Source organism: Diabrotica undecimpunctata, chromosome 10, assembly GCF_040954645.1.
Source record: "Diabrotica undecimpunctata isolate CICGRU chromosome 10, icDiaUnde3, whole genome shotgun sequence".
Lineage (NCBI taxonomy): Eukaryota > Metazoa > Arthropoda > Insecta > Coleoptera > Chrysomelidae > Diabrotica > Diabrotica undecimpunctata.
In genome coordinates this window covers 72,156,374-72,178,712 of record NC_092812.1, presented here as the reverse complement: position 1 = coordinate 72,178,712, position 22,339 = coordinate 72,156,374, and the positions used below count along the sequence as shown (strand labels likewise).

The following is a 22,339-nucleotide window of genomic DNA, read 5'->3' as shown; positions in this document are numbered from 1 at the left end:
TGTGAGTTAGGCCTAGATATAGGAAAATGTGTTCAGATTAAAAAGGCAACTAATTAAAGGGGTAGAAACAGCTTCTCTATTACCGTGGCACATCAGGAGGCGATGCAGATTTTATCTCACTTGCAGCAATTGCTTGTTGTAGTTGCTCATATTTTGGCCCATGGAGATATCTTTCTAGACATAACTTGACAACATTTCCTGAATTTCTTAACACCTCAACAGCTTGAAAGTTACTATATCCTTGTAAAGTCTGGCCATCCACTTCCACAATCCTATCATTGACTTTAATTTTACCACTTAAATCAGCTGCACTACCTTTACTGACGCTTTTGACAAAGATTCCTGAGAGTTCTTCTTTTTCACAAACATAACCAGCTATTGTAATACCTAAACCATTGGCATCTTTTTTTAATTCAACAACAAACTTTTCCATTTCTGGCATTTTAACAACCATGTCCAAATTTAACAAAGGCAGTGAAGGTGAAGCAGGAACTCGAGAAAGTCCAGAAATTCCATACGGCATAGACAAATCTGCTTGAAACAATTCTGTGTTAATGCTTTTTTTAAATACAGGGGCATATTTATGTTGCACCAGATATTTATCTAATTCGGTGCAATCATGAAGCAGTCTAGTGGGAACTAGAGGCGCAGAACTTCCTAAATATTTATATTCAGTTGAGGATATATCCACTGGTCGGGCTACTATCAATCTAACATGGGTACCAGATTGTCTTAAAACAGAAGCTACTTGTTCAGAATTCATTTCTTGGAGATTTACTTCGCCGATCTAAAACAAAAACGTAGAATAAAAATACAATGTTTTAAAATATACAGTCTGACATTGAAAATGCAACACCCCGTAAATACGGAAGGTGTAGGGTTGTCAGGGCCGTTTCGACCCGGAGTAAAAGGGGTGCGTGAAACACAGGCGTCAAGTTAATATAAGTCAGACTTATGTAGTTTTACACTACCAATTTTGCAGTGAAAAATCACATAAGTCAGACTAATGCTTAACGTGTGTTGCGTGTGTATTGTAGGAGTACCTCTTGTACGTCGGCGCCAATATTGTTTGCGTTGTGTTTCTAGAATGGTTGGAACTGCCGGCCATTGTGTCGACGTTCCTCAGTTGTTTACCAGAGTTTGTATTGGAACGTATTTATTATCATTTTTTCGGAAGGTGCAACTATGAGTGCTAGAATTAAAAAACTTGTGGAAATGGCACGCAAACAAGGAGATGTTTTACATGAGGGTAAGCTTTTTTTGAAATACTTGAAATTTATTATCATTAATAAGTTTACACATATTTTCAAATGGTTACATTTTAACTAGGAGAGTGACAGAGTAATATTGTTTTAGAAAACGAGTTGTATGAATGGATCGAAAGTGATGATGATTCTGATAAAGACCCTACATTTAATCCCAGTAGTAAAAACAAGAAGCATCGTTTCCAAATGGTTGATTTTGATTGTGAGGCAGGGCCGTCTACAGCACTTGATGACGTAACAAACCAGCATAAAAATAAGTCAGACAATTTTATTAATTTAGTTTGTGGCAAGAAACGCAGTTCATTATCTGGATTTATTAGTGATGACGGGAGGGGACATGCAACTCCTCCATCCAAATTTTCTAAAGAAACAATGGATACTGTTCGTACACATTTATAGTCATTTCCGACACATGAAAGCCATTACACGAGGCGAGAAAATAATAGAAAGTATCTACCGTCGCACACCCAACACCTTAGGGTAGAAGGGTTATTGATTATATGAATATATATATATATATATATATATATATATATATATATAAAATAAAGTTTTATATTGAGGTTGCAGTCATTAATAGGGCAGGAAAGTAAAACTCTTTGTTCTTTAATCAAGCTTTCGCAAAATTTATTTGCTTCTTCAGGATATGCTAAAATATGGTATCAGTAAATACAACGAAATTAGAACTAAATAGCATTGTATAAAACTAGTAAAAAAACTTACAACATGAGGTTAATCCATTAAATTTTCAAATTTGCAAAACATTAAAACTTAACTTATTTTAAAAATTATACAGTTATGTAAGTACAATATTCCAATTTAATTTAATTTTGTAAAAATTCATTTTGACATTGATTATGTTGATGTTTGATTTATGTCAGAAAGACACTCGTTTCTGTTTATTATATTTTTTGTTGTTGATAACTAGCTCTTGATTGTTATTATGGTTACGTACAAAGTGGCGCCAAATATGAATATTTAAATTTTTTGAAATTCTAATATTTATAGTCAGAAAATCTAATATTGGAAAATTATAGTATTAATTTTCGTAAGACAGAATGTAATTATAGATATTGCTTAGTTTATCAATATCAGTTTTTTTATTAACGCATTGATATTTATTTATGCATACCATTTCTAAGAATTCTCTTTTATTTATTTGGTTTTCGCGTCTTAATATATTAGTTTCATTGAAATTAAATGAATGATTTTTATTAATTGCATGATCTATTAATGCACACGTATTTTTATTATTTCTAAGGTCACTTTTATGTGATGTTAGTCTGCCTATTAGATTTCTAGATGTGTGTCCGATGTATGACTTATCACAATTTTCGCATGGTATTATATAAACTACATTTGAGCTTTCCATAATGCTAATTGCTCATTGTATACAAAAACTAAATCACCTATTAGCATTATGGAAAGCTCAAATGTAGTTTATATAATACCATGCGAAAATTGTGATAAGTCATACATCGGACACACATCTAGAAATCTAATAGGCAGACTAACATCACATAAAAGTGACCTTAGAAATAATAAAAATACGTGTGCATTAATAGATCATGCAATTAATAAAAATCATTCATTTAATTTCAATGAAACTAATATATTAAGACGCGAAAACCAAATAAATAAAAGAGAATTCTTAGAAATGGTATGCATAAATAAATATCAATGCGTTAATAAAAAAACTGATATTGATAAACTAAGCAATATCTATAATTACATTCTGTCTTACGAAAATTAATACTATAATTTTCCAATATTAGATTTTCTGACTATAAATATTAGAATTTCAAAAAATTTAAATATTCATATTTGGCGCCACTTTGTACGTAACCATAATAACAATCAAGAGCTAGTTATCAACAACAAAAAATATAATAAACAGAAACGAGTGTCTTTCTGACATAAATCAAACATCAACATAATCAATGTCAAAATGAATTTTTACAAAATTAAATTAAATTGGAATATTGTACTTACATAACTGTATAATTTTTAAAATAAGTTAAGTTTTAATGTTTTGCAAATTTGAAAATTTAATGGATTAACCTCATGTTGTAAGTTTTTTTACTAGTTTTATACAATGCTATTTAGTTCTAATTTCGTTGTATTTACTGATACCATATTTTAGCATATCCTGAAGAAGCAAATAAATTTTGCGAAAGCTTGATTAAAGAACAAAGAGTTTTACTTTCCTGCCCTATTAATGACTGCAACCTCAATATAAAACTTTATTTTACATAACGTGTCAGTCAATAATACCTAACTACTTTATATATATATATATATATATATATATATATATATAAAGTAGTCCAAAATTTTTTTTTGACTAGTTTGGAAAAAATATATGTAAATACTTTTTTCTTTTTGGGTGTGGTAGTCAATAAAAACAGAGCTTTGCTAAGGCGTACTATTTATTCTGAATCCAAGCTTTCGGTGGTTTTTTGCCACCTTTATCAAGGTCTACAAAGAAAATTACTATGTTGTAACAGTTTGAATGGTGCCAAAAAAAAGGCTATAAAAAACTATAAAAAACTTACCCGAATGTAAGATTCGTGGCAGAAACAACAACGTTAAATAACATGATATACTGAAGTTGCAATTACACTTTAAAAATTACTGTTAAAAAACACTTTAAAATTACTAAATACGTTAAAAGTTAAAAACAAAATGAAGGACGACATGTTAAAACAGTCGTCGCTGCAGGCTTGATTTCAGTCACATTTCACGAGCAGAAAGAGAACGTGGGTGGACAAATATTGTTTAAATAGTTAGGAGAAAATACAAAAAACAACTTTGAAATTAACGTCTCACAAAATACTGTTTATGAATTTTGAGTACTACCAACTGTATTACCAACTTAAAAATAAGCGGGAAGTTAAAAATGTTATTTATGACATAAGCAAACGAAAGAAAATAGTATTTAGTAAATAGGTTTAGAAAAAATAATAACTCAAACAAAACAAAACTAAATTAGTAACTGAAGTTTGATCACAAGTATTCAATTAATACTGAAATTTTTTATATCAAAAGAAAAGAACAAAGAAAACTCTGAGATGCAAAATAGCTCAGTCAAAAGTCAATATAAAATTGTAAATTTTGCTAACATTCTGGATCTCAGATCTCTTATTAAGATTGTTATTATCACTCTTGCTGATATGTACCATCTCTAAGAAAGTTCTCTTAAATTTATTTTTCTCTCTGGCTAATATTTTTACATTGTTGAAATCTATCTTATGGTCTAGATCGATAGTATGCTCTGCCAAAGCACAAGTAGGTTTGTTTAATCTACAATCACTCTTATGAGAAATAATACGGCTAGACAGATTCCTTCCAGTTTCACCAATGTACGTGGATGGACATTCAGTACATTGAATGCAATAAACAACATCTGTAGTCTCTAGAGTGGTTAGGGGTTGTTTTATTTTGCTATACAGCTGACGTATGGTTTTGATGTTCTTGTTAGCTATTTTGATATTCTTAAAGTCTTTAAAAATCTTAGTGAGTTCAACGGTTAGTTTTGGAATATATGGAAGGGCATAAAAATACACACTTGTTGAAGCTGAATTATTTTGTGCTGAGGGCACTGATTGTCACATAGTAAGTCTGTTGTTTCTATTAACAAAGGGAACATTAAAAATTAATTTATTAATCAGTCTTAGAGGATATGAATTTTCAACAAAAATATTACGTAAGAGGTTGAGATCATGTTGGAGATAATCCGGATGAGATAACCTTTTGACACGTTCTTTCATCGCTAGGACTAAATTAGTTTTCATCCTCGGAGGATGGTGAGAGTGGTAGCTTATGAATCTATTGCTACATATGGGTTTTCTATACCATTGTGTTTTCACAACATTATCCTCACATCTATGCAATCCCATGTCAAGGAAAGGCAAAGATCCCTCCCGCTCCTCCTCGCACGTGAATTGCAAGTGTGGGTTTTGTTGGTTGAACACATTTAACGTAGAATGTATGGAGTCTGCAGGTAGTGCCAAGATTAAGTCATCCACATATCTCTTTATGAACGGTATTTCAAAATTGATTTGTTGCCAACAATCTTCAATCAAGTCATCTAAGACATAATTGCACAGTATTGGTGAAATAGTGGAACCCATTGGAGTACCAAAGACTTGTTTGTAGTAACAGTCATTAAAAATAAACACATTAGAGTCAAAAACAAAAGAAATGAGTTTTTTGATATTATCTAAGTTAAGGGTTGTGTGCATTGATATGTCATCCCAGTGTTTCTCAACGCTAACCAATATTGTGTGTAATGGTAAATTAGTGAACAGAGACGCTACATCAAAACTAACGAGCTTATAGTTAATGGGTAATTTTAAGTTATTAATAAAGGAACTGAAACTGAAAGAGTCCTGAATGCAAAACTCATTGTTATTATTGTATGTTTCTGTGAGAATATTAGTTAAAAAACTTGCTATGGGGCCATTAGGTGTACCTATTGAGGACACTATTGGTCTCATAGACAGAGTAGGTTTATGAATTTTTGGGAGATCATAAAATCTAGGAGCAATTGCATTGTAAATTTTCAAAGTTTTACCAACTGATTGATCTATTTGATTCTCCTTTACCAAATCAGAAACTAGTTTGTTAGCCTTTTGTTGCATAGTACACACGGGATTATTGTTCAACTTTTTATAATATTTAGTGTCGGTGAGTAAGTCTTCACATTTTTGTATATAGTCCCTAGTGTACATTGCTACAGTGACATTGCCTTTGTCGCTCTGGACAATCTTAATCTCAGGGTGATGTTTCAAAAAAGTTTTGCCTTGAAAAAGACCATTTCTTAAATAAATATTATATCAAATGCAAAACTTTTTTGAAACATCACCCTGAGATTAAGATTGTCCAGAGCGACAAAGGCAATGTCACTGTAGCAATGTACACTAGGGACTATATACAAAAATGTGAAGACTTACTCACCGACACTAAATATTATAAAAAGTTGAACAATAATCCCGTGTGTACTATGCAACAAAAGGCTAACAAACTAGTTTCTGATTTGGTAAAGGAGAATCAAATAGATCAATCAGTTGGTAAAACTTTGAAAATTTACAATGCAATTGCTCCTAGATTTTATGCTCTCCCAAAAATTCATAAACCTACTCTGTCTATGAGACCAATAGTGTCCTCAATAGGTACACCTAATGGCCCCATAGCAAGTTTTTTAACTAATATTCTCACAGAAACATACAATAATAACAATGAGTTTTGCATTCAGGACTCTTTCAGTTTCAGTTCCTTTATTAATAACTTAAAATTACCCATTAACTATAAGCTCGTTAGTTTTGATGTAGCGTCTCTGTTCACTAATTTACCATTACACACAATATTGGTTAGCGTTGAGAAACACTGGGATGACATATCAATGCACACAACCCTTAACTTAGATAATATCAAAAAACTCATTTCTTTTGTTTTTGACTCTAATGTGTTTATTTTTAATGACTGTTACTACAAACAAGTCTTTGGTACTCCAATGGGTTCCACTATTTCACCAATACTGTGCAATTATGTCTTAGATGACTTGATTGAAGATTGTTGGCAACAAATCAATTTTGAAATACCGTTCATAAAGAGATATGTGGATGACTTAATCTTGGCACTACCTGCAGACTCCATACATTCTACGTTAAATGTGTTCAACCAACAAAACCCACACTTGCAATTCACGTGCGAGGAGGAGCGGGAGGGATCTTTGCCTTTCCTTGACATGGGATTGCATAGATGTGAGGATAATGTTGTGAAAACACAATGGTATAGAAAACCCATATGTAGCAATAGATTCATAAGCTACCACTCTCACCATCCTCCGAGGATGAAAACTAATTTAGTCCTAGCGATGAAAGAACGTGTCAAAAGGTTATCTCATCCGGATTATCTCCAACATGATCTCAACCTCTTACGTAATATTTTTGTTGAAAATTCATATCCTCTAAGACTGATTAATAAATTAATTTTTAATGTTCCCTTTGTTAATAGAAACAACAGACTTACTATGTGACAATCAGTGCCCTCAGCACAAAATAATTCAGCTTCAACAAGTGTGTATTTTTATGCCCTTCCATATATTCCAAAACTAACCGTTGAACTCACTAAGATTTTTAAAGACTTTAAGAATATCAAAATAGCTAACAAGAACATCAAAACCATACGTCAGCTGTATAGCAAAATAAAACAACCCCTAACCACTCTAGAGACTACAGATGTTGTTTATTGCATTCAATGTACTGAATGTCCATCCACGTACATTGGTGAAACTGGAAGGAATCTGTCTAGCCGTATTATTTCTCATAAGAGTGATTGTAGATTAAACAAACCTACTTGTGCTTTGACAGAGCATACTATCGATCTAGACCATAAGATAGATTTCAACAATGTAAAAATATTAGCCAGAGAGAAAAATAAATTTAAGAGAACTTTCTTAGAGATGGTACATATCAGCAAGAGTGATAATAACAATCTTAATAAGAGATCTGAGATCCAGAATGTTAGCAAAATTTACAATTTTATATTGACTTTTGACTGAGCTATTTTGCATCTCAGAGTTTTCTTTGTTCTTTTCTTTTGATATAAAAAATTTCAGTATTAATTGAATACTTGTGATCAAACTTCAGTTACTAATTTAGTTTTGTTTTGTTTGAGTTATTATTTTTTCTAAACCTATTTACTAAATACTATTTTCTTTCGTTTGCTTATGTCATAAATAACATTTTTAACTTCCCGCTTATTTTTAAGTTGGTAATACAGTTGGTAGTACTCAAAATTCATAAACAGTATTTTGTGAGACGTTAATTTCAAAGTTGTTTTTTGTATTTTCTCCTAACTATTTAAACAATATTTGTCCACCCACGTTCTCTTTCTGCTCGTGAAATGTGACTGAAATCAAGCCTGCAGCGACGACTGTTTTAACATGTCGTCCTTCATTTTGTTTTTAACTTTTAACGTATTTAGTAATTTTAAAGTGTTTTTTTAACAGTAATTTTTAAAGTGTAATTGCAACTTCAGTATATCATGTTATTTAACGTTGTTGTTTCTGCCACGAATCTTACATTCGGGTAAGTTTTTTATAGTTTTTTATAGCCTTTTTTTTGGCACCATTCAAACTGTTACAACATAGTAATTTTCTTTGTAGACCTTGATAAAGGTGGCAAAAAACCACCGAAAGCTTGGATTCAGAATAAATAGTACGCCTTAGCAAAGCTCTGTTTTTATTGACTACCACACCCAAAAAGAAAAAAGTATTTACATATATATATATATATATATATATATATATATATATATATATATATATATATATATATATATATATCTACCGTCGCACTTTACAATGAAAATGATGTACGACCTTTACCGAGAAGTATATCCAAGTGGAGTGTCATATCGCTATTACAGTCAAGAATTTCATGCTTTAAGATTAGCGATTAAACCAAGAAAATTGGATACTTGTGATGAATGCGACAAGTTTAAGCTAAAAATAGATCTTGCTACAGATGATGAGGCAAAGTGTGAACTTACTAATGAGCGAGACTACCATTTATTTTTAGCAGATGAAAGATATAAACAAAAAGCAAGAGATAAACAAGTAGCAAAAGAAAATGTCCAATGTTTAACGTTGGATCTACAGCAGTGCTTAGCTACACCATTCCTGTCAAATGCCATTGCCTTTTACAAATTCCAGCTTTGGACTTATAATTTAACAATTCACGACAATAAAACTAACCAATCACATTGCTACATGTGGCATGAGTCTATTGCTGCTCGTGGAGTCAACTAAATAGCTTCATGTATTTTTAAACATATCCAAAATCTTCCTGATGGAATTACAAAAGTAATAGTACTATATTCGGATACGTGCGGAGGACAAAACAAAAGTCTCCAAGAATTTGCACAATTGAACATAAATTTATGTTGCCTGGACACTCACACATGGAAGTGGATGCTGATCATGCTGTAATTAAAAGGAAAAAACAAAAAAGCAGTATTTTGATAGCCCATCCCCATGATTGGTATCAGCTTGTCCGATCGTGCGGTCCTAGATTTTTGGTTATCAAGATGACCCAGGACGACTTTTTAGACTTTTCAAATATGTTGAAAGGACCTTTAGTAAAAAAAAAAAGACGTTGCACAGAACGATTTTAAGTGGCAACCTGTGCGTACCTTAAAGTAAAGCAAACGGTTTGGTTTCATCCAATTTAAAACCAGCTTGGATGATTATGAACCATACCAGGAGGTGTCGTTTTTGCGACAGAAAACATCCGAAAAATGGTTAGTTGATGGTGGCAACGTCCATAAAATAAGAAACACGTTATTGCCAATATCAAAAGAAAAGAAGGCTGATCTGTTTTCTCTACTAGAATTTATTCCACCTGTTTTTCATCAGTTTTATAGGAGCTCTTACCTTCATTCGACTCAACTGTATCGACAGATCCAGATTTGAATGAAATCGATGCTGACAATAATCAAAATTGAAAAATTCCAAAAACTCTAACTTTTGACATTCTTAATTAAAAATGTGGGATTTTTGTTTAAGTCTTTTATTGTTTTAGTTCTTATCACTATAATAACGTACTTGTTTTGTGGTTAATTTTAAGAAAAGTAGAAGGCATTTTTGTTTCTTACTATGTGGCAGATCACATAAGTCAATTATATATTTGTTTCTAGTGCCAAATGCAACAAGTCGCTTAAAAACGATGGCCGAAGACTTTTGTGTGGAACGTTAAACAACGTTTACCAGAGTACTTATGGTTTGGGGTCCCATAACATATGGAAGTAGGTACCCTATAGTATTTCTGGAAAGACAAATAAACACCCAGGGTTACATTTGTACCATACCTAGTGATCTAGATTGTGATGAATTAATCTTAGAACACCGGTACACAATACGCTCGAAGACACCGCTGCTCTCCGATTAAACTGTAAAATGAATCGACTCTATGCTGACCTGGCTATGTAGTCAACTTTCTTATAATGAAGGCTGGATCAGCAAGGAGTATGGGTCTTAATTGTAGAAGAATTTGGCTTGTACACCAGTCAAATCTTAAACTCTATAATATAGTAACAATCCGATTCGGGTCGAAGAGTTCAGTGTTACTTATATGCAATGCTAGGATAAAGTACTATCGTATTTTTGCATATATGGGAATGTATTTTTTATCTCTCATTTACGGGTTTTTGTCGTTTTAGAGGACCCTTAAGCTAGCGGGGACACATGAGCGGAATCCAATTTAACCTAAGTAATATTTTTTCACCAATTTTTCACTAATTTATTACCACCCTAATAATTTTTCACCACCAAACCAACCTTAAGGGGAGCGATTCTGCTGGCTTAAGATTCAAGCTAGCAGAATTAAAAAAAAAAAACTTTTTGTTGATGGTATATTTTTTCACCCATTTTTCACTAATTTATTACCACCCTAATAATTTTTCACCACCACACCACCCTTAATGGGAGCGATTCTGCTGGCTTAAGGTTCAAGCTAGCAGAATTAAAAAAAAAAAACTTTTTGTTGATGGCATATTTTTTCACCAATTTTTCACTAATTTATTACCACCCTAATAATTTTTCACCACCAAACCAACCTTAAGGGGAGCGATTCTGCTGGCTTAAGGTTCAAGCTAGCAGAATTCAAAAAAAAAACTTTTTGTTGATGACATATTTTTCACCCATTTTTCACTAATTTATTACCACCCTAATAATTTTTCACCACCAAACCACCCTTAATGGGAGCGGTTCTTCTGGCTTAAGGTTCAAGATGGCAGAATTCAAAAAAACAAACTTTTTGTTGATGGCATATTTTTTCACTAAGTTATTACCACCCTAATATTGTTTTACCAATAAACCACCCTTAAGGGGAGCCATTCTGCTGACTTGCGGTTCAAGCTAGCAGAATTAAAAAAACATATTTATAATATACCACAGTGTTTTGCTAGGTTTTTACGAATTTATTACCATCCTAGTAATTTTTCACCCCTTAACTACCCCTTGTGAAAAGTCAATAATTGTTAGATTAAAATTTAAGGGGAAATTTTTTTTTCAAATTTACTGTCCACTACTTATAACTGAAATAAAAAAGTGTTTTGTTAAGTTTATACTAAACTTTGACCATCCTGATAATTTTGCTCCCATAAATCTGTTACGATAAATATACTGGCCTAAATTTTATGACTAAATTATTCTGTTTTGTTGTAGAAATTTCGGTGGAAGTCTAGAACCAAAATTATGGTGAATGAGCCCGGCTAAGCTTCTCGATCTTTCGATGCAAGACAATGCGATCTTTCGATGCTGTTCTCGAATATCAGGATTGCTTATAAAATAACCGAACTTTGATTGAAGAGGGCAGTTAATTCTGAAGACGCGCTCGCGATAAAATGTTACGTTCGCTTTTTAATAAATTATGTATATTTAGTCATAAATAAATTAATATCAGTTATTGTGCTTTTTAATGAATTAAGATAAGAACAAGACATTATAAATTAAATAGACATTGAAATAAAATCATAACAAATCTATTCGAAAACTTTCCTACTAGCTGAATATTTAAACCAGCAAAATAGGAAAAAAACGTATTTTTGAAATACCTTAGTATTCTGCTAAGTTTTTACTAATTTATTACCACCCTAGTAATTTTTCACACCTAAACTACCCCTTGTGATAAGTCAATTATTCTGTTAGGTTAAAATTTAACGTGAAAAAATCTTTTTTTTCAATTTCACTATCCTCTACTTATAACTGACATAAAAAAGTATTTTTACCCTGATAAGTTTCCATCTCTAAACCAATCTTATTTGGAAACGTTCCTGCTAGCTTAATATTCGAGCCAGCGTAATTAAAAAAAATTATTCATGATATTTAAATGATATTAAAATGTTTTTACGAATTTATTACCAACTTAGTAATTTTTTATCCCTCGACTAACCCTTAGTGGAAGTCAATAGTTCTGCTACGTTTAAATTAAAGGTGAAAAAGTTTTGTTTTATAATTTTACTAAATACTATTTATAAATAAAATAAGAAACTCTCTGGTTAGTTTTTACTAAATGTTAACCAACTTCACCAATTCCACCATCTACACATTTACGCTGGTTGAATGCAAAGCAAATCTTTTCGGAAATATGAGATACTACAGTATTATGCTAGATTTGTACTAATACATTACCATCCTAGTAATTTTTCACCCTTCAACTACCCTCTATGAGGAGTCAATAATTCTACAACGTTAAAATTTAAGGTGATAAAAAATCTATTTTTATAATTTTACGGTATTCTACTTGTAACTGAAAATATAAATTGCTTGCCTGGTTTTTACTAAATTTGATCCACCCTTATAATTTTTGACCCCCTAAGCCTCAGTTAATGGGAAACATTCAACAAGATACACATTGACGCTAGGTGAATAAAAAATCTTTTTGAAAACACAAGAGTGCTCTGCTAGAATTTTACTATATTTTTACCAGCCTAATCATGTTTTTCTCAACTACCCTAATTGAAAAACATTTTCAAATGTTATTCTATACTAACTAATATTTATTTTTTCAATGTTTAAATATTAAAAATATGAAAACACTTTATTCCAAAAACTATAAATTGTACCTGTTTTAAAAAAATGACTCCGATTCGAGTCGTATTACATGGCTAAGCGAAATCGAACCGTTAGTCCCTTTTATGAATATAAAATAACTGAAATCAAGTTGAGTTTTAGTAAATACAATGGAATTTTTATATTTCACAGAATAAATTACCAAGTAAGAAATATTCAAATTGAAATAATTTTATTACGTCTATTACATTATTTATCTGATTGTAAAGGAGGGTCGTCGGGGCCGTGCGTACCTATTGTTAAAAGATTTGTATTCATTAGGTAGATGAAAATTTTAAAAATAATTTAGGTATTTAATATTTTAATACTATTTAAATAAGAAGAGTATTAACGAATGGTCAAAACATAATTTTAAGATTAGGTGTATAACATAAAGAATTTATATTGAAAAACATTTTAGGATATAAATATTTTAAGTAGGTACATAAATTCAAATTAGACCAATTATAGATTAGTTGCGTAGTAAAATAAATTTATATTAGCAGCATTTTAAAAATTTAAAGATATTTGTATTTTAATTCTTTGTCGATTTTTCATTCATTGTCAGTTGAATTTAGGTAAAAATTAAAGGTTATTACAAAAAAATATTAACTCATTTATTTTGTTTATGGAAATATTTGAAAGAATCGCCTACGGAGAGATCTGGTTTCTCGGCACAATCCACACACTCATAAATTGGGTTTTTTCTTATTTTTAGGATAGGACATACTCTGCATCTTTTCGTTTTCGTTTCGCGTTTGTCCGATTTATTAGCAAATATTTATAGGTAAATGTTCGCGTGCGATATTCCGTCTTTCTTTGCTTTTTTATAAATTAATTTACGAATTAATTCTAACCTTGATATCGTCTTTTATGTCTTTTGTTTAGTATATTGTTTAAAACTAAGTCTAACTTTCCACGGTAACATCGATTCATTTAGCGATAATTCTTTTACTGGATAACGCAGAGCAGTCATTTTATTATTAAAACGTCTATAACTGTTCTTATTCTATAAAACCGATCTTCAGGAATAACATTCGGTCCCATTGGATTATGGATGAAGATTAAGCACCTTAAAATTATAAGAAAAAGATCTCTTCCGATGTTCTGCAAAAAATATTTTAAGTTGAATAGTGGATCTGTTTTCCAATAACCCTCCAACTTGAAATCCGCATGTGTCAGTGTGGAAGATAATTCCCATAAATACTAGAAATTCAAATAAGGAAAGTAGTTTACATCTTTAAATGCTAGAATTTACACAAACACCAACTTCACCAACTTTTTTATATGCTAAACATTGCAATATTGTTGTTTTGTACATTGCCTATTTTTTAACAAAATTTTACAACTTAAAAAGGGATCATTCCCGTGAGTTGGCTGTATATCATATAGTTAAAAAACTCGAACATTTAAGTAAAACACTGTTGTGATTGGTATATTTAATTAAATTTTAAAAATCCTAAAGGATTAAGTTCAAAACGTTTTCGGACTTATTAGTCCATCTTCAGTGAAATTTGTAGTACTTTTAGTAAGTGATTAATAAGTAATAGGTAAGTAGTAATTTTTAATTAAATATACCAATTATTACAACAGAAGTGTTTTTCACACACACACACTCGCACACACACACACCGTGTAAATGTATTGAAGTATTTTTGAAAAAACAAATTTATTTAATTTTTGTTAAAGGGGTAGTAAGGGGTGAAAAATTACTAAAGTTGTAATAAATTCGTAAAAACCTAGCAGAACACTGTGGTATATCATAAATATTTTTTTTAATTCTGCTAGCTTGAACCGTAAGCCAGCAGAATCGCTCCCCTTAAGGGTGGTGTGATGGTGAAAAAATATTAGGGTGGTAATAAATTAGTGAAAAATGGGTGAAAAAATATGCCATCAACAAAAAGTTTTTTTTTGCCAAAAACCTTAAGCCAGCAGAATCGCTCCCATTAAGGGTGGTTTGGTGGTGAAAAATTATTAGGGTGGTAATAAATTAGTGAAAAATTAGTGAAAAAATATGCCATCAACAAAAATTTTTTTTTCTGAATTCTGCTAGCTTGAATCTTAAGCCAGCAGAATCGTTCCCATTAAGGGTGGTTTGGTGGTGAAAAAATATTAGGGTGGTAATAAATTAGTGAAAAAAGGGTGAAAAAATATGCCATCAACAAAAAATTTTTTTTTTTTTTAATTCTGCTAGCTTAAACCTTAAGCCAGCAGAATCGCTCCCATTAAGGGTGGTTTGGTAGTGAAAAATTATTAGGGTGGTAATAAATTAGTGAAAAATTGGTGAAAAAATATGCCATCAACAAAAAGTTTTTTTTTTAATTCTGCTAGCTTAAACCTTAAGCCAGCAGAATCGCTCCCATTAAGGGTGGTTTGGTGGTGAAAAATTATTAGGGTGGTAATAAATTAGTGAAAAATTGGTGAAAAAATATGCCATCAACAAAAAGTTTTTTTTTTGAATTTTGCTAGCTTGAACCTTAAGCCAGCAGAATCGCTCCCCTTAAGGTTGGTTTGGTGGTGAAAAATTATTAGGGTGGTAATAAATTAGTGAAAAATTGGTAAAAAAATATTACGTAGGTTAAATTGGATTCCGCTCATGTGTCCCCGCTAGCTTAAGGGACCTTCGTTTTAGTATCATATCTTGATATACATTCCGAACAAGAAAAGTGTGATTTGGGGTTGTGCATTGATTGTAATGAGCAGTTTCATACAAGATAATTCTCTATCCAGGTGTAAAACATATTTTATGCTTAATACCTTTAGCATTTTTTCTTATTTTGCTCCTGTATGTTTTAGAGTTGCATATCAGTAACAGCTGATAACATAGTGAGGAATTTCGTTTTTGAAAATAACCTCAGAAACTCGACCACACGGCTCATACGAACAATAAATTACCACAAAATATATGACTTTCCAAAAATACAATAATTCAGGATATTAACGGTTTTTTTAGTCCGACAAGTTAACTGTTCTTCAATGATCAGCAAGATCAACAAACTTTTCTCCCATTGACCATGTGTAGGATACGATAGGCAGAAGGTTGGGCAGATTGTCTACGTCACCGATGGATTTGCAGAACCTCTATATTGCAGGAAGATATCAATGCGATGTATGCTTCGAAAGAGGTCATCTTTCGCAGCATATATCGTAGAGTAGACGAATGCATTATTTTAAGAGGAGCTCCAACTCATTTTTTATTTTAATTTTAAGATTATGAACTATTCTAACTGTCAAAAAACTTGAATCAATTGATACATTATGTGTACACCAAAAAATTATTTATATTTACTGAGTGTTCCATTTTTAATGTCAGTTATTTAGTATATTGTATGATTACAAAATTGAAATGAGAAATTTAATGTTCTATTTATTAAAACGTACCTGTAAAATGTGATCACCACTTTGTAATCTACCATCACGATCTGCTACACCTCCAGGTAAAATTGTTTTGACTACTACTCCCATGTTCCTCATTCCCAAAATGCCAAAACCTAGTCCTGTACCATCATTGATTAGGTCAATACTCTCAACTTGAGACCATTCGCTATTTATTAAATTATCTGGTTCATTTTTAGAATTATTGCTTCCAACAGACGGAGATCGATGAATTATATCTTCATCATTAAAGACAGGATTATTTTGCAGTACTTGTAATGACTGAAATAAGTAATTAGATTAGTTTTAATTCATGACATATACAAATAAAAGCTGCAACAATGTAAAAAAAAGAAAGCATAAAAATGTTTAGCTGCCACACAAAAATCAAACATTAGTAATTTGTTAATGTTCACAATAGTTCAGGTTAGAAGATCCCTAGATGCTGTGAAAGCATCGGAAAACATATATTTTTACATGTAGCTTCTTACCTCTTTTATGTACGGAAATTTTTCTCATTTAAATTAATATTAAAAATAATTATTTTCTTATATCTCATTTTGTTTACATTATGTATTACTGTTGTAAACAATATGTTCACAACACACTTTGTTTAACTGTTTTGATTCCGTCTCATCCACCATTACGTGTTTCTAACACAATTTGTTATTTCTGTACAGTTCTTTTATGGTATTATTTTGGTACTACGGTAGCGTACATTCACGGTTTTAGTGTATGGTAGTGTACAGTGTGTAGTGTACATTCGTCACACAAAATATTTTTAAAATAATATAGTAAATATTTTAAGACTTTGATTAATTACTTGCTTTGACTTTTACATAAAGTAAAAATAATTAGTATGTGACCATAACCAACAATAAAGTTACCTGACGTCATTCAAGAACAAAAAATAATATTATACAAGTTTATACATTATTATTTGTGAATACCCCATGACACGAAGCATTTAAAAATCGAAAAATAACTGGGCGCTATTTTTCAACTGGAATATCTGGGGGAAGTCAATAGAAAAGTCGTACCCTCTCGTGGGTATTGAAATTTTTACTGCGTCATGATTTTTTATTAAAATTTAAGCAAAAATTCGCATTTTTTTGTTTAATTCAATATTGTGAAAAAACTTCCTTTCAAAATGAGATTTTCTAAATTAAAAAATGTTTATAAACAAAAAACCTCGGGGGGACAATTAAGGGTATAACCACCTTCTGAAATCCCCGGGTGCTCTGTAGAGGGCTTCGAATATACTGTCGAGAGCTCCTCTACTTAAGTCCATTTTCGGGTTATGGACTTGGAAAATATGTATCTTCGGTGTCTTGCCTTGAAAAAGGCAAGATGTTTCTTACATGACAATTTCTTCGTCAAAATAAAAACACCAAGTTAAGTTGAAACAATTCTCAGCCACAGAGTATGGAAAATAAATGCAGAAAGCATAGCCCCGAGAGCACTAAGCTCTCGGAGAGTTCGTGAGGGACTGACCTGGCTGACCTGAAAATCGCCAATATTTATATGCGCTGTTCGAGCGATAAATAGGGATTTCCAGGTCAAGAGCCAATGGGAAAATTCGAGGCGGGGCGATGCGCATATCGCATTCGATGACATCCCCCTCCTCTGGAGACTCTGCGGCTGGGAAAAATATTTATTGAATAAAAAATACAATAAAAATACATGTGAAAATACACAAGAAAATATGCATAAAAATACAAGTAAAAAATGTTCAAAATAATTCACACAACACTGCACTACTTACAGGGGGAGGTCGGTGGTGATGACGGCATCTCAAGCTCCTACAGGTCCATCCTCGGTCGGTGTGCCAACTCCTCCAACGGGTTCGTCTTCTTTTCGGTTGTCCGGATCCCATCTGCCATATCCAACGGGGTTTCGTAGGGTACCAGTGTGCCGAAGCCTACGTGGTCGTCCGACCACTTTCGGTAGGGGGGGCGATGACTGGGTCTACTCCGGGACTTCCATCGGCATCTGGGGCTTCTAACTTCGAAGAAGCCTGGCTCGTCAAAGGTGTCTACACGTCGAAGGAATCAGGTCTGCAGAAGGCCTCGATGTCGGAGTGTTAAAGTATTGCTTTCTAACACTACATGGTTCTCCCCATTATTCTCTTGACTTCAACCCATGTTGAAGTCAATGGTGTGTTGCCTTCTGTGAATTCGAGCTGGGTCGTGGGTTCGGAAAAGTCGTACCCTCTCGTGAGTATTGAAATTTTTACTGCGTCATGATTTTTTATTAAAATTTAAGCAAAAATTCGCTTTTTTTTGTTTATTTCAATGTTGTGAAAAAACTACGCATTCTAGATGAAAACGTTCTACAGTCGACTTTCTTGAAAATACTTCCTTTCAAAATGAGATTTTCTAAATTAAAAAATGTTTATAAACAAAAAAGTTATTGCAAATTAAACCCGAAAGTAAGCATTTTTTTTAATTGTTTATAATTATTAAAATAAACAATAAAAACATTTAAATCACATTTCACAATGTGAGTTTTTATGCAGTATATTTGTGAAAAATGGGCCCAATCGGTCGAGTAGTATTCTAATTGTTTAAGTATTCCATTTAAGAGAAAAAAGGTCATTTTCAAATAGCTATACAGGTGCTTTTACTTACAATATTAATACTTACAATGTTTTTTGGTCCGATTCTCTTCATAAAATCTCAAATTTTCATATTTTAAAAGATGGGTATTAATTTTTAATTGTTTATTTACAAATAATTGATACAAAATAAAGTACCATTTTTCGGCTTAAAACAATTTAGATATCTGCGCCGTTTTTAACTTTACAACAAAACAAAATACATCATTTGAAAGATTATAAAAAACACATATTTAAAAAAAAATAACAAATTTATACGAGCCATAGAACCAGAGATATTTTTTTATTAAATGCATAGCGCAATTGTTTATAAACATTAAGAGCTGAAATGGCAGTTTGTCAATAAAGTTTCAGTTTCATTTAAAATCAAGTTTAATATAATTGCAACATAATTTCGAATAACGTCTCTAAATTTCGAGACATTTGGTTGGTAAATAACAGAGAAAACACTTTCCCTAGGTTTTGGTGCACCGATAAAACAGCCTTAAGAGCTGAAATTCTGGCAGTTTGTCAATGACGTTTCAGTTCTTAATTTAAAATTTAATGAAGTTTAATATATGCCTAATTAACACTGCGGAAACTGATTAAAAGTTAGTAAACCAAAAGAAAGGTCGCCGAGACCACATGGTGGTGGAAATGTCTTTCAAGCTTATGAAAACTAAAAACGGAACTTATAACTACAATATCTCGGGTTTTACGTAAAGTAGAAAAACCAGGAGGAAACTGCCGGAAAGTTTTAAGATTAATATTTTTTGTAGTCGTTGCTTGAAGTGCTTTGAAAAAGTTAATCTGGTGTAAGGGCTGAAATACTTGCCAAATTCAGAAGCGTGCTTACCAAGAATGCACAAGATTCATACTTACAAGGGCTTATGGGAAAGTGTGAAGTAAAAAAGAGACGACCTCGAAATGAAAATCCAAAGAATAGAAGATATAAGCTTAGTTACTCCGTGACAGACTCGGGTGGCAAAATTATTGTTTGTAAAAAAGCTTTCATTGGAATTCACACTGTGAGTCTGAGTCATGAAAGAATACGAAGAATTTCTAAGCTTCTTGTACAAGGAAAAGCACCACTAGATAAACATGGAAAACATCTTTCAGGGAAATATCTACGATAATCAATCTAAAAAGGTATTCCCGACAAAACTAATTTAAATGGAGAATAATGCATTTGTTGTCATTAAACTTCCCGTCGGCCGGCGCCACTGAGTAATGATCGAAACAAGTTAACACTGTAGAAAAATAAGTGATACGCCCATTTCAAATCGCAGTGTGCTTTAAATGCTAAAACAGCATAAACAATTTTGCAATGTGAATTTAAAAATAAAATTATCTGCCGTTCTATTGGTCATACAAACTTCTTTTTTTTTAGATGTTTATTTATAACCCTTCAGATGATCTATTTTGTTTTTTTTTGTAAATGTAAAAACGGCCCAAATAATTAAATTGTTTAAAGTGAAAAATAGTACTTCATTCTGCATTAATTATTTATAAGTAATCAATTACTATACTTTTTTAAAAGCATGAAAATCTGAGATCTTATGAAAAGAATCAGACAAAAAAAAAACATTCTAAGTTTTGACTACGCATCTGTACAGCCATTTGAAAATGACATTTTTTTTATCTCAAATGGGATAAAAAAAATAGAATTATTGTTTAAAAACTATCTTTCGCAAATATAGTAACTACATAAAAACTCACATTGTAAAATGAGTTTTAAATGTTTTTATTGTCTATTTTAATAATTATAAAAAATTGAAAAAAAAATGCTTACTTTTAGGTTTAATTTGCAATAACTTTCGTTTATAAACATTTATAATTTTGAAAATCTCATTTTAATGAACAAGTATTTTGAGGAAAGTCGTTTTCATCTAGAATGTGTAGTTTTTTAACAATACTGAAATTAATGAAAAAAATTCGCTTTTTTTTGGTTAAATGTTAATAAAAAACCATGACACAGTAAAAATTTCGAGACTCGCGAAATGGTACGGCTTTTCTATTGACTTCCCCCAGATATTCTAGTTAAAAAATAGCGCCCAGTAATTTTTCTTACAGGGTAAATATAATTAATAGCCGGCCATAGCTCAGTGGCTAGATACTGGCTTACCAAGCCTGATGGCACGGTTTCGATTCTTGGCACGTAACCCAGAAATTTTTCATTTCTAAATTAACTGAGCCGCCACCGTGCTACGGAAGGCACGTTAAGCCGTCGCACAGTATACGATTTTACTAATCTAGGAGGACAAAACTCTGGAACTCTATTAAAAGTTTCTAAATGACAGTTCATGATAATACCATAGGTAATTTTGATAAATAAAAGGCATGACCAAATTTTAAATCATTGTTGTTCTTTTAATAAAAATTTTATATCTCTATCATGCCTAGATAATTGTTTTAGTGGAAGTTTTCGCAACAAAAATATATATGGATAGACGATTAAATAAATATTTAATTAAGTTATAATTGCTTTGGTGCCTTGAAATTTTCATTTAATACCCAAATACCCAAGTCTGGCTTAAATATAGTTTTCTAGTTTTTATACAGTAGTCCTGAAATTTAAGCAAGAGTCGTCTCAAAATTGTGATTGAGCTCTTTATTAACGTTGGTGATGCGTGCTGTGGTCGTATATATAAATGTCATAAATATAAATGATCAATTATAAATGCTCTTGAAAAAGATGATGGTTTTACTTAGTCGATAATGAGACCCACGTAAATGTTGAATTTTTCTCTATTTGTTTTTTGGAGCTTTTCATTAAAGGTTCTTAAAGTCTTCTTAAAGATTTGCTTATCAGTATATCTAAACTTAAATCTTTGTTTAGCCACTTTTCGTATTCCTTTAAAAGCAAGTCCAGTCGTCTTTGCTTCCGAGCCCATTTCACTCGAATTTTTTCCATTCATTTTTAAGAACAAGAGAAGAACTACTTCTCTTGTTCTTCATCCATAACCAACTCATAAAAACTTATCTTCAAAAAATTGATTACTGCATTTAATCGAACTTTAGCCGGTATAGAACGCCAAAATCAAATGAATGCTATGTATGACAAAAATTTACCTAACAGTTTTGATGACCTATTTTGCATTGGGTATTATATATTTGTCCATATTTTATATAATATGACATAAATAGATAGATAACTATAGTTGTTGAATTCATCATAAAAAAGCAATTAAAATCTCATAGAACACCAAGAGACATGTACATACGTTAGCGTTAACGGTCATACTGACCGGCCAATCGTCTGTCTATAGTCTTTTTATTCAGTACAGGCTCTTATGGACTATATTATGACTCTTTAACTATTCTTTGCATTTTTCAATGATCAAATCCTTATTTATCGTTACCCTTATTATCAGTTCCACTTTCTGTCAAGTATCTAAATCTTGTGTAAATGCTTGTGTTCGGTGACTGTGGTATCAATTATTCAGTTAACCTAACTATACGAGGTGTGTTAAAAAAATACGGAAT

The 22,339-nt window shown here is 31.6% G+C and overlaps 1 protein-coding gene across 1 annotated transcript in view; it reads right to left on the bottom strand.

Moving 5' to 3' along the window:
• LOC140452411 (patj homolog) overlaps nt 1–22,339 on the bottom strand; it is a 44,720-nt gene that overhangs the window by 10,141 nt on the left and 12,240 nt on the right. Inside the window, exons 2-3 of the mRNA XM_072546647.1 lie at nt 16,264–16,539; nt 84–787 (exon numbers count right to left, since the gene is read on the bottom strand). Coding sequence (XP_072402748.1) covers nt 84–787; nt 16,264–16,539 — 980 coding nt within the window. The remainder of the gene's footprint in view (nt 1–83; nt 788–16,263; nt 16,540–22,339) is intronic.